This window comes from Oncorhynchus gorbuscha, linkage group LG02, assembly GCF_021184085.1.
Source record: "Oncorhynchus gorbuscha isolate QuinsamMale2020 ecotype Even-year linkage group LG02, OgorEven_v1.0, whole genome shotgun sequence".
Taxonomy (NCBI): Eukaryota; Metazoa; Chordata; class Actinopteri; order Salmoniformes; family Salmonidae; genus Oncorhynchus; species Oncorhynchus gorbuscha.
In genome coordinates, this window is record NC_060174.1 from 111,940,930 (window position 1) to 111,955,007 (window position 14,078).

The 14,078-nt window shown below is 43.0% G+C and overlaps 1 protein-coding gene across 1 annotated transcript in view; it reads left to right on the forward strand.

Annotated features, from left to right (window-relative positions):
• Window positions 1-2,120: 2,120 nt before the first annotated feature.
• The window catches only part of LOC124015762 (serine/arginine-rich splicing factor 1B-like), a 17,926-nt gene continuing 5,968 nt past the window's right edge, over window positions 2,121-14,078 (forward strand). Inside the window, exon 1 of the mRNA XM_046331221.1 lies at window positions 2,121-2,519. Within this exon, the coding sequence (XP_046187177.1) occupies window positions 2,308-2,519 (212 nt within the window). The 5' untranslated portion in view covers window positions 2,121-2,307. The remainder of the gene's footprint in view (window positions 2,520-14,078) is intronic.

Here is a 14,078-nt window from a genome sequence, read left to right on the forward strand (position 1 = left end):
TCTAGCAGCCCGACGGACAAAACTGGGTTTGTCGGCTGCCAGGAGAACGCTACCTGCCCCAATGCATAGTGCCTACTGTACATTTTGGTGGAGGAGGAATAATGGTCTGGGGCTGTTTTTCATGGTTCGGGCCCCTTAGTTCCAGGGAAGGGAACCCTTAATGCGACAGTATACAATTACATTCTAGATGATTCTGTGCTTCCAACTTGGTGGCAACAGTTTGTGGAAGGCCAGTTTCTGTTTCAGGGAGTCCACTCGCTGAGGCTTCATGGTAATGCACACCTTCCACTCCCTGAGCTGGGGTGTCATGGTAACACACATTCCACTCCCTGACCTGGGATGTCATGGTAAAACACATTCCACTCCCTGACCTGGGATGTCATGGTAAAACACAGATGAACAATATGTTCATTCTCTCTACACTGTATAATGTAAACGATCATTATGGTTCTGAGACGGAGCTTCCTGTTGATTTAAACAGACGTGATGGGAGTCTTTCTAGCACAGTTACGGTCAGTGCTGGTGTGTTTACGTCCACATCGACCAGTCAGGTCCCCTGTGATACAACTCGGTATTAAACGTCCATATCCATGTCTGGGGACGTCGACGTGGAAACTGGCCACTACGGGAAACTGAGCGCTGTTATGCTGATAGGGTGCTGTGGACAGCAAAAGAGTGGAAGTACCTGCCTCTGATGCTAAAGGTTGAATATTTGAATGCAATGTAGTGTAAAACATAAATGTTTGAACTTGTGTGAACTCTATCCATTCTATTTCTATCTGTAAAGTTCAGAACGATACATGTCACTGAATACAACCAGGCTTTGCAGCAGTCTGAAACCACTGGAGGCAGGGGGAAGTTGCCATCACCATGGTGATGTTGAATGTTCCTGTTTTTACTTACACGTCTCTTGCACTAACAGGGTATGGATTGTTTTTAATGTATTTGTTTGGAAAGACGCTTCACTAAAAGCCAATTTATGCTTCATCCGAAAGTGTGGTCGGAGGCGCAATATAGATTGTATGAAGCAATTGCGGAGCCTCCGGTGGCCAAATTGAGCTCCGCACCACATTACCGTGCGCATCAAATTTCGTAACAATCATTGACGTGATTAGTTAACAGGTGAGGGCGGGAGGTCCTGTATAAACACAAACTCACTTCACAACAGCTCTGCAAAAAAAGTATATTTGCTCTGACTTCTGCAGAGGCCGCATCTTAGTAAGTTATTCTTGCTTGAACTGTAGCTAAGATTATATTCGGTTGTGGTCGTTGCAAAATAACTATTTTGGATGCAGCAGTTGTTTGCTCGAATGCTAACGCTCATTGATACTGAATAGGGTGTAGAAAAAAGTTAGCCAGAGACATTTTACTAGTGTTAAGTATGATGCAGTTGATTTGCGATGACAAACATATTAAGCAGGACTTAATATAAAGTGTAAAATGCACTCATAAGCAACATGCAAATAGAGGCTTTATTTTTGCTGCCGTTCTATAAGAATTCCCCCTTGTTCTGCCACCAATTTCCTCCAAAAGAGAATGAGGTGGCCAAAGTAAGGGTTGTACAGAGCATTTCATATGCAGCAGCTGTGAAAAGGGTTGAGGATTTGAATGGTGCACCAGAGGAGTCGAGTCCGAGGTTGTTGATAAGCCTACATACACTGCAGGATCCTGCCATTTTAAAGGTTAAGAAGGTGGACGTTGTGGCATTTATAGCTGTGGTAATTAATGACACTGCCAAGGTGGACAGAAGGTCCAGGAAGATAGAAATCCTAGTGATTGCTGCTGAGCGGTTCCGTGCGCTGAAAGATTTCACAGTAAAGGAGTTACATGGAATATTGGCAAAAGCAGTCCCATCCTCTCAGGTCCTAGAGCCTGTGGGAGTTGTGTTTGTTTTGGCAATGTACCATTTTATTAGAGCGGATGAAGTTAGTATCACTTACGTATGGATAAAAAAACAGGGTTTCAAACCGTCCAGTTGATTGCGACAATAGACCGTTGTGTGTGCAGTCCAACCATAAACTCCAAAGAAGAAGCAGCCAACTTGGGCGCATCGCCCTCCTGCGGCAATGTTTGCAAACACAGAAAGGAGTCTTCTCAGTCCGCGCAGGTTCCTAACGCGAGATCTCGGCGCCATTTTGAGAAGTCAGCGAGAGTTGCGGGAATATTTCTAAATTAGCTTGCTAACTCTGTGTGCGCCGTTCACGATTGATTTAGATATTAGATAGCTTGATATTTATACAGCCATTTCTTATATACAGTTACACGGCTTTTCTTCAGTTAGCTCGCTCGGTAAGTAGTAATCTTCGGATGTCGGGGGATAATATGTCGGGCGGCGGGAGCGTGGTTCGTGGCCCAGCGGGAAACAACGACTGTCGGATCTACGTGGGTAACCTGCCGCCTGATATTCGCACTAAAGACGTGGAGGACGTGTTCTACAAGTACGGAGCGATCCGGGATATCGACTTGAAGAACCGGAGAGGAGGACCGCCGTTCGCTTTCGTGGAATTCGAGGACCCCAGGTAGCTAGTTGATGCTAACGTTAGCCGCTTTTACAACTAACGGCTCTGCGGCAGGTTGCCGAGTCGTTAACCGTGTTGGGCCAGGAACCGGGAAGGTTAGTTCATTATGTGGGTCGATAAATGACTTAATAAGTAAACGGCCCTAGTTAGCTTCCTCCCACAACAAGGGGTTCTGTATCAGCCCATGCAATAAACATACTGTCTGTTGGGACACTGGGCCGTCAGAAAATCATCACACTACTATATCCGATTAAACTCAATGATTTATGATGGTAAATCGTTGAGTTTAGTCTGCTGATATCGGCCAAATGTCCCAGTAGAATCCCATGTTACGGGACGAAACTAGAACAGCCCCAGAAAGGTTTTGGTGCTTGAGCAATACAGCTACCTCGTGTTGTGTTAGACTGAGGTTAACTGGCAATACGCGGGGAACCATCCGGTTAATGTTCAGAGGGGTCGTGGACCTTTGGGAGGCGGTTCAACTTTGACCCTTTATTCAAATCGCCAGCAGATACCGCTGGGCGATGACCAATCACATTGAGTGGTTCCCATGACGAATTTGGCAGCATGGGACCCAGTAGTGTAGCTTTATCATGACGGGCCCCTATCACCAACCATATTTCCCATAAAATTAAAATAATTTTGTTGGTAAGGCTGTGCAGCACGTGGACGGAGGTCAGAAATTAACCCGTGTAAATCCATCAGCACCACGGAAAGCACAAAGCGGTAAAAAACCACCCTATTTTATCTGCAAATAATAGGCAATAGCCTATATTATAAAACATAAATATAAAGATCAATCTCTTGACAGAAACCCAGCTAATGACCCAGTACATGTTCCCTGATGTTATTCATGGAGGCAAAACTGACATACCAACTTACCTCCCGCAGAGGGCCTGTAGCAAAAACAGGAGCAAATCAATGAAGTTGAGCATTCAAACAGATTGCTTAGGTGGCAGCATGCCTTTAAACAGTATATGATGTGTATGTGCTTAGTAATATTCTTAAAGCCTAGTTAAATGTATTGGCTATGATGACAACGAAATGGCTCAGCAGCCCTGCACCAGAACATGGTTTCCAAAGACAGATCCAGCATAGTCAAGAAATGTAAATTCATCTCAATAAAGCTTGATTCGTATAGGCTGTCTGGGTAGCATGTCCTGTAAAAATAAAAGCAATGTAAATTCATCTCAATAAAGCTTGATTCATATAGGCTGTCTGGGTAGCATGTCCTGTAAAAATAAAAGCAATGTAAATTCATCTCAATAAAGCTTGATTCATATAGGCTGTCTGGGTAGCATGTCCTGTAAAAATAAAAGCAATGTAAATTCATCTCAATAAAGCTTGATTCATATAGGCTGTCTGGGTAGCATGTCCTGTAAAAATAAAAGCTTAATCACTCATTTGATTGGTATTCAATGGGCCTTCCGCTCTACATGGTCCTGATGTTTTCAATGGACAGAATGGCCAAACCACTCAGTCTCTCCTACCCCATGCTGCTCCTCGGGTATGATTTAATTATCTTCAGTTTGGGAAAGGAGTGCTCGGCACTGGCTCCCATTACAGGCAGTCATAAAAAGGAGCATCGCTGTAACCACTTCCCCAAATGTAGCAGTGACTGAATTGTAATCCACAATGAGCATCTTGGCCAGGTCTTTCACTGTAGTGTGCTTTGCTATTTTCTTCTTAAAACAGGCCCTGAAATAGAGTAATTTGCCAGGGAAGCTTGCTGATATACAGTGCCTTGCAAAAGTATTTAATTTTTTCTTTCTTCATTTAACCAGGTAGGCCAGTTGAGAATGAGTTCTCATTTACAACTGCGACCTGGCCAAGATAAAGCAAAGCAGTGCGACAAGAACACAGAGTTGCACATAAACAAATGTACAGTCAATAACACAATAGAAAATAAAAAATATAAAAAATCTGTGTTCAGTGTGTGCAAATGTAGAAGTGTCGGGAGGTAAGGCAATAAATAGGCCATAGAGGCAAAATAATTACAATTTATCATTAATACTGGAGTGATAGATGTGCAGATACTGAGGTGCAAGAGGGTAAGTAATAATATGGGGATGAGGTAGTTTGGTGTGCTATTTACAGATTGTCTGTGTACAGGTACGGTAAGCTGCTCAGACAGCTGATGCTTAAGGTTAGAGGGAGATATAAGACTCCAGCTTCAGAGATTTTTGCGATTCGTTCCAGTCATTGGTATTCACCCCCCTTGTCGTTTTTCGTATTTTGTTGCATTACAATCATTCATTTAAATGGGTTTTTATTTGGATTTCATGTAATGGACATACACAAAATAGTCCAAATTGGTCAAGGGATATGAAAAAAGTTACTTGTTTAAAAAAATTATAACTGGAAAAGTGGTGCGTGCATATGTATTCACCCCCTTTTCTATGAAGCCCCTAAATAAGATCTGGTGTAACCAGTTACCCTCAGAAGTCACATAATTAGTTAAATAAAGTCCACCTGTGTGCAATCTAAGTGTCACATGATCTGTCACATGATCTCAGTATATATTTAGGACATTTAGAAATATCCAGTTATCCTCTATGCTGCCCAGGACATTTAGAAATATCCAGCTATCCTCTATGCTGCCCAGGACATTTAGAAATATCCAGCTATCCTCTATGCTGCCCAGGACATTTAGAAATATCCAGCTATCCTCTATGCTGCCCAGGACATTTAGAAATATCCAGCTATCCTCTATGCTGCCCAGGACATTTAGAAATATCCAGCTGTCCTCTATGCTGCCCAGGACATTTAGAAATATCCAGCTATCCTCTATGCTGCCCAGGACATTTAGAAATATCCAGCTATCCTCTATGCTGCCCAGGACATTTAGAAATATCCAGTTATCCTCTATGCTGCCCAGGACATTTAGAAATATCCAGTTATCCTCTATGCTGCCCAGGACATTTAGAAATATCCAGCTATCCTCTATGCTGCCCAGGACATTTAGAAATATCCAGCTGTCCTCTATGCTGCCCAGGACATTTAGAAATATCCAGCTATCCTCTATGCTGCCCAGGACATTTAGAAATATCCAGCTATCCTCTATGCTGCCCAGGACATTTAGAAATATCCAGCTATCCTCTATGCTGCCCAGGACATTTAGAAATATCCAGTTATCCTCTATGCTGCCCAGTATTTTATGTTGAAGCTCAGCTGTTGATGTGCCTGCAGTCTCCAGAAATCCCCGAAACGACTCTGTGATGGTCAGATCTGTGGCAACATTATTTGCATCCCTTATCACTCTCACATAGCGATAAACTCAGCTGAACTGGTCTACTTTGGATATGTCTGGTGTCCATAATAATAGAACAAAATGGGGCTTCCTGCATCTCCCTGAATGTCACACTTCACTCGCTCGGCTAAGGTATAAATCAGCTCATTTTGGATTTGAGGACTAACGCATCCTGCGGGTCGTTCTAAAAGGTCTTTCAGAACTGGGTCGTAAAATGACAGCAGTTCAATTATACTGACAATATTCTCACTATTGACCTGCCCCAGCTTTTCACAGTGCTCTCTGAACACCAAATTACATGATGCAAGTGTGAAAGTTACATTAACTATGCGCTCCAACACCTGTTGCCAGGTATTTTCTGCATTACCCACGCCTCTCCATTTCTGAGTCAATAGTGACATTGAGCTTCCATTGCTCATATACCAAACAGGCACCCATGTGAATCTGGGATGTCTCATTACATGCTATTTTGGATATTAGATGGCGCCAATCTCTCACCCCATTCACCCACTCATCAGAGAAGAAAGGATCACTCCGATCTCCAAACAGCCAGTAAGGATCACAATACGCGCAATCAAGCTTGTCTGAATAACAGCCATGTACGTGGTAATTAGATTCCAGCCTTTTGTCATGGGAATGGGCCAGTAGGCTTACACGAGCCTAATGCAATAACGTGCCGTTTAACTTTAACTGCATCCACATTTGTTGCATAATGCCCCCTGTCACTTGGATAGGTAAAAAGGCCGTCGGTCCCACTTCCACCTGTTTCCTCAGCCGTCACGATTCTAGCCTGTCCCTGCTCCTCTTCCTCCCCACCCGGCCCGGGGATGTCTGGCCTGACTTGTGCTCAGGGTCGTATCCGCCGATACCTGACAACCTGTATCCTCCTCTGTCTCCTCTGGCTCACTTGACCCGCTAAAAGCTGCTGCTGGCGATGATAAACCTACATCCTCTTCTGGTCCTGCTACATTGCTTGTGCTGATTAACCTACATCCTCTTCTGGTCCCGCTTCATTGCTTGTGCTGGTAAACCTACATCCTCTTCTGGTCCTGCTACATTTCTTGTTTTAGCAATGGCTGCACTTGAACTGCGTTTGAAAAAGGAATCTAATTTCACTAATATTGATACCACTTTTGCTTTCCCATTTTTGGCCTTCCTCTTTTGGGTGCCACTTTTATGTTGATAGATTGCAGATTTTTACATCAGTAATTTTCTATTCTCGACTTTCTCGACTATTCTCGTTGTCTCTTGATAGCTAGCTCAACTGTTGCTTAAAACGATGACAGAAACAACAACACTTTGGAGAGTATTTGTACAATGAATTCCAGAATGCATTTCATTATCTTAACATGGTATTGAAACTATTGAATATTATGATTTATTTAGCAAATTACTTTGATTTATTGTCATCAATACACTAAAATATCATGCTGACTTATGTAGTGACAGAAAAAAACTTTTGTTGGTGAAACCATCAGTGGGATCATTTATCATATAGCCTTGGTTAAATAAATACTTTATGGTCAACTCATTTATTATATAGCCTTGGTTAAATAAATACTTTATGGTCAACTCATTGATCATATAGCCTAGGTTAAATAAATACTTTCTGGTCAACTCATTGATCATATAGCCTAGGTTAAATAAATACTTTATGGTCAACTCATTGATCATATAGCCTTGGTTAAATAAATACTTTATGGTCAACTCATTGATCATATAGCCTAGGTTAAATAAATACTTTATGGTCAACTCATTTATCATATAGCCTTGGTTAAATAAATACTTTATGGTCAACTCATTTATCATATAGCCTTGGTTAAATAAATACTTTCTGGTCAACTCATTGATCATATAGCCTTGGTTAAATAAATACTTTCTGGTCAACTCATTGATCATATAGCCTTGGTTAAATAAATACTTTATGGTCAACTCATTGATCATATAGCCTAGGTTAAATAAATACTTTCTGGTCAACTCATTTATCATATAGCCTTGGTTAAATAAATACTTTATGGTCAACTCATTTATCATATAGCCTAGGTTAAATAAATACTTTATGGTCAACTCATTTATCATATAGCCTTGGTTAAATAAATACTTTCTGGTCAACTCGTAGATGTGATTGACCCGCGTCAACAATTAATACTTGGGCATGGTGGGGCGGTATTCAAATGACATAGGGGACCCGCGGCTCCACAGACCCGGACCCGTCGCGAGCCCTGGTGTGGGAGCACCTGCTGAAGCTACGCCTCTGATTGGATCCAAGGCTCGAGACTTTATTCAGCAAAGATGTCCGGCAACAATACTGGGATGGAAGCAAATGTAAGTAATTATAACGTCATACCGATCATGCCAAAAATGTACAGTTGAGAGGAATATGTTAATGTAGAGACAAATGATTATGCATGTTTTTTGGTCATTAAGTAAATTGACAAAAATCGCTATTTTAAAAAGCTATTAGTTAACATTAGCCAGCTAGCTTGGTAGCGTTAACGCTGGGCGATAACCAACCACATTGGTTGGTGTAGGGGTCCTGCTAGAATGTATTCCGTTCTGTTAAAAATATCAAGTTTAGTTTCATCAATCAACATTATGTTATTTCAATGTGTGTCCATCGCTAGCTTTAACAAGAGCAATGGATGAGAAATGGATTATTGCTGTGCTGGGGTTCCCAGAACTCTGGTTGCACCGTTTTTATCTGTAGAGACACAAACGGAATGCACTCTGGAGGAATGTGGCAGAAGTCATTGGTGTCCCTGGTGGGTTTCATAAAATATCATAATGTTTATGTCAATATTAAATATAATGTCAATATTAGCTAGCTGTCTAGCTAGATGGCTGGCAAGCTAACTAGCTATAAACTTCAGCTAGCATAGCCGATTTTATTGACTTCAAGACACTCTAAATGGCGTCAATGAAGCCTATGGATTGAGTAGAATATAATGTAATTTTATGGTGCCAAGGATGCAAGTCGTATATAACTACATGTAGTTGTTACCAAGCATGAGTTCCCCACATTGTAGTCTATATAATATATTCACTGATCATGTAGTCTATTCTCTGTGTTACATGCCATTAATGAGTTTCAGATATCACCTTGCATTTACATTTCATTCTTCTGTGAGAACATATGATCAATCTATTACCATAATAAGATTAATTTAGATTATATAATACACCTGGTAAAATATACAGCAAATAAAATTTGATAATGTTATAGCGACGTTTAATGAATTGTTTTTCACCAGTTTTCATTAGAGGAATTTTGCAGGAGAAAGTGGAAGAACCTCAGAGACACTTTTGTCAAGGAAAGAAACGAGTTGAGGAGTGGGGCAGGAGCAGTGCAACACCGGTCATGGCGCTTCATGGCTGTCAGGAGTTTCCTCAACCCCTTTTTTGAGTCCCGCCACACCACTTCCATCATGACTGAAGGGGTAAGGGGAGCAACTGACAGCCATGGAGCTCCAGGCGAAGGACGGAGAGGAGTAGCGGCGGCAGCAGGAGGAGGAGGAGCGGCAGGAAGAGGAGGAGCAGCAGCAGGAGGAGGAGCGGCAGGAAGTGGAGGAGCAGCGGCAGGAGGAGGAGCGGCAGGAAGTGGAGGAGCAGCAGGAGGAGGAGGAGGAGCGGCAGGAAGAGGAGGAGCAGTGGCAGGAAGAGGAGGAGGAGGAGCGGCAGGAAGTGGAGGAGCAGCAGCAGCAGGAGGAGGAGCGGCAGGAAGTGGAGGAGCAGCAGCAGTGGCAAGAGGAGGAGGAGCGGCAGGAAGAGGAGCAGGAGGAGGAGCGGCAGGAAGAGGAGGAAGAGGAGGAGCGGCAGGAAGAGGAGGAGCAGCTGCAGGAGGAAAAGGAGGAGGAGTGGCAAAAAGAAAATGCGGGAGAGACTGAGGAGAAGCCTCAGCATCAGAGAGACGATAGTGATGGAAGTGGTCAACCACAAGCAACTCAGTGCTCCCTCCCAGTGCTGAGCCACAAGCCTCTGTAAAGAAACCAATGACTCCTTTTGAGAAGAGCTTGTAGTAGCAAGTAAGGCATCAGATGGTCCACCGTCACCACCACCCACCCAGGCCCGTCTGGATAAGGACAAGTTTAAAAAAAAAAAATGTTTTAAACGTACTCCCATGAAAAAGCGTGACCATTGTCAGGTTCCACACCCATAGAATGTTTGCTGATTCTGTAACCATTACCCTCAATGTTAGTTTAGAGCATTTTGTTGTACATAGTGTTGTCTATGGTACAAGTTGTTTTCAGGGAACAGCACCCTCCTTGGAGAAGTAGGAGGTGAAGGTGTCCCGAAAACGGATGGTCTCCCGGGCAGCGTTGTTGGCCCCCAATGGATGGTCTCCCGGGCAGCGTTGTTGGCCCCCGAAGGATGGTCTCCCGGGCAGCGTTGTTGGCCCCCAACGGATGGTCTCCCGGGCAGCGTTGTTGGCCCCCAACAGATGGTCTCCCGGGCAGCGTTGTTGGCCTCATCCTGGCAACATCCTTGATTTGATTTTGAGCAGCAGACTTTTTCTCTGAAATATGAAATATATTTTGATTTAACAGGTGTGGAGTTGGTGTGTCCTTGCTTTTGACTGGTACTGTGTGCATGAAATGTACAGTATGGAAAACATGTCTAAGTCAGTGGAATAAACCTTGTAAGTATGGAACCTAGTAATGAATGGATTGGCAAGATTTTGGTACTGTCAACCTTCGAAGGTTAGTAGGAAAGTTAATATTTAAACCACTTCAATACAGTGCATTCGGAAAGTTTTCAGACCACTTATTTATTTATTTTTTCCCACCTTTATTTAACCAGGTAGGCTAGTTGAGAACACCTTTATTTAACCAGGTAGGCTAGTTGAGAACACCTTTATTTAACCAGGTAGGCTAGTTGAGAACACCTTTATTTAACCAGGTAGGCTAGTTGAGAACACCTTTATTTAACCAGGTAGGCTAGTTGAGAACACCTTTATTTAACCAGGTAGGCTAGTTGAGAACAAGTTCTCATTTGTAACTGCGACCTGGCCAAGATAAAGCAAAGCAGTTTGATACAAATAACAACAGAGTTACACATGGAATAAACAAAACATACAGTCAATAATACAATAGAAAAAAAGAGTTCAAATAAGGGAGTTAAGGCAATAAATAGGCCATGGTGGCGAAGTAATTACAATATGGCAATTAAACACTGGAATGGTAGATGTGCAGAAGACGGATGTGCAAGTGGAGATACTGGGGAGCAAAGGAGCAAGATAAATAAATACAGTATGGGAATGAGGTAGATAGATGGGCTGTATACAGATGGGCTATGAACAGGTGCAGTGATCTGAGCTGCTCTGACAGCTGGTTCTTAAAGTTAGTGAGGGAGATGGGAATCTCCAGCTTCAGTGATTTTTATTTTTTTTTGCAGTTCGTTCCAGTCAGTGGCAGCAGAGAACTGGAAGGAAAGGCGACCAAAGGAGGAATTGGCTTTGGGGGTGACCAGTGAGATATACCTGCTGGAGTGCGTGCTACGAGTGCGTGCTGCTATGGTGACCAGTGAGCTGAAATAAGGCGGAGCTTTACCTAGCAGAGACTTTTTTTATTTTATTTATTTCACCTTTATTTAACCAGGTAGGCTAGTTGAGAACAAGTTCTCATTTGCAACTGCGACCTGGCCAAGATAAAGCATAGCAGTGTGAACAGACAACACAGAGTTACACATGGAATAAACAATTAACAAGTCAATAACACAGTAGAAAAAAATGGGCAGTCTATATACAATGTGTGCAAAAGGCATGAGGAGGTAGGCGAATAATACAGTTTTGCAGATTAACACTGGAGTGATAAATGATCAGATGGTCATGTACAGGTAGAGATATTGGTGTGCAAAAGAGCAGAAAAATAAATAAATAAAAACAGTATAAAAAACAGTATGGGAATGAGGTAGGTGAAAATGGGTGGGCTATTTTCCTATAGACTATGTACAGCTGCAGCGATCGGTTAGCTGCTCGGATAGCTGATGTTTGAAGTTGGTGAGGGAGATAAAAGTCTCCAACTTCAGCGATTTTTGCAATTCGTTCCAGTCACAGGCAGCAGAGTACTGGAGTACTGGAACGAGTGACCAGTGAGATATACCTGCTGGAGTGCGTGCTACGAGTGTAGATAACATGTAGCCAGTGGGTTTGTCGATGAGTATGAAGCGAGGGCCAGCCAACGAGAGCGTATAGGTCGCAGTGGTAAGTAGTGTTTGGGGCTTTAGTGGCAAAACGATTGGCACTGTGATAGACTTCATCCAGTTTGCTGAGTAGAGTGTTGGAGGCTACTTTATAGATGACATCGCCAAAGTCAAGGATCGGTAGAATAGACAGTTTTACGAGGGTATGTTTGGCAGCATGAGTGAAGGAAGCTTTGTTGCGAAATAGGAAGCCGATTCTAGATTTAATTTTGGATTGGAGATGCTTAATGTGAGTCTGGAAGGAGAGTTTACAGTCTAGCCAGACACCTAGGTATTTGTAGTTATCCACCTATTCTAAGTCAGAGCCGTCCAGATTAGTGATGCTGGATGGGCGGGCAGGTGCGGGCAATGATCGGTTGAATACCATGCATTTAGTTTTATTTGCGTTTAAGAGCAGTTGGAGGGCCACGGAAGGAGTGTTGTATGACATTGAAGCTCGTCTGGAGGTTTGTTAACACAGTGTCCAAGGAGGGGCCAGAAGTATACAGAATGGTGTTGCCTGCGTAGAGGTAGATCAGAGAATCACCAGCAGCAAGAGCGACATCATTGATATATACAGAGAAGAGAGTCGGCCCGAGAATTGAACCCTGTGGCACCCCCATAGAGACTGCCAGAGGTCCGGACAACAGGCCCTCCGATTTGACACACAGCTCTATCAGAGAAGTAGTTGGTGAACCAGGCGAGGCAATCATTTGAGAAACCAAGGCTGTTGAGTCTGCCAATAAGAATGTGGTGATTTGACAGAGTCGAAAGCCTTGGCCAGGTTGATGAATACAGCTGCACAGTATTCGGTTATGATATCGTTAAGGACCTTGAGCGTCGCTGAGGTGCACCCATGACCAGCTCGGAAACCAGATTGCATAGCAGAGAAGGTACTATGTGATTCAAAATGGTCAGTAATCTGTTTGTTAACTTGGCTTTCGAAGACCTTAGAGATGCAGTGTAGGATAGATATAGGTCTGTAGCAGTTTGGGTCTGGAGTGTCTCCCAATTCGAAGAGGGGGATGACCGCGGCAGCTTTCCAATCTTTGGGAATCTCAGACGATACGAAAGAGAGGTTGGTCAGGCTAGTAATAGGGCTTGCAACAATTTCGGCAGATAATTTTAGAAAGAGAGGGTCCAGACTGTCTAGCCCGGCTGATTTGTAGGGGTCCAGATTTCTCCTTTACCACATTTTGTTGTGTTACAGCCTTATTCTAAAATTGATCAAATGAAACATTTTCACCAATCTACACACACTACCCCATAATGACAAAGTGAAAAACAGGTTATTAGATTTTTGCAAATTTAAACTGTCAACTGTGGGCCCTTTTATAGATGGGTGTGTGCTTTTCCAAATCATGTCCAATCAATTGAATTTCCCACAGGTGGACTCCAAGTTGCAGAAACATCTCAAGGATGACCAATAGAAACAGGATGCACCTGAGCTCAATTTCAAGTCTCATAGAAAAGGGTCTGAATACTTATCTAAATAAGGTGTTTCTGTTTTGCAAACATTTCTAAAAAAACCTGTTTATGGGGTATGTTGATGTCATTATGGGGTGTGGTGATGTCATTATGGGGTGTGGTGATGTCATTATGGGGTGTGGTGATGAGGAAAATGTTTTATTTGATCAATTTTAGAATAAGGCTGTAACGTAACAATGTGGAAAAGGAGAGCAGGTCTGAATACTTTCCGAATACTCTGTACATGCTTTTATTTGGGTTTCCATGCAAAGCATATGATTTGATGTTTCTTTAAGCCTGCAGCTAGTTTCTTGAAATGAGACACATAATCAAAACATGTTTCAACAGTTGAATTCACTGGCAGAGATTGAAGGTGCCAACAAATGTTATAGTCATCATAAGAATGTTTTACTGTGATGTACAAACAATCTGCTCCTCCCTCGACGGGGCTCGATCAACTTCATGTTTTTGGGCATTGGCCCACCACCTACTGGTCCGGTCCACAGAGAGACTGGTGGTAAACTGGTCACCTACTGGTCCGGTCCACAGAGAGACTGGTGGTAAACTGGTCACCTACTGGTCCGGTCAACAGAGTAAAGCAGAAGAACACTGCTGCTCAGCCAAGGCTATATTCAACACCTGTGGAATGTCCTGTTCAGAGGAGC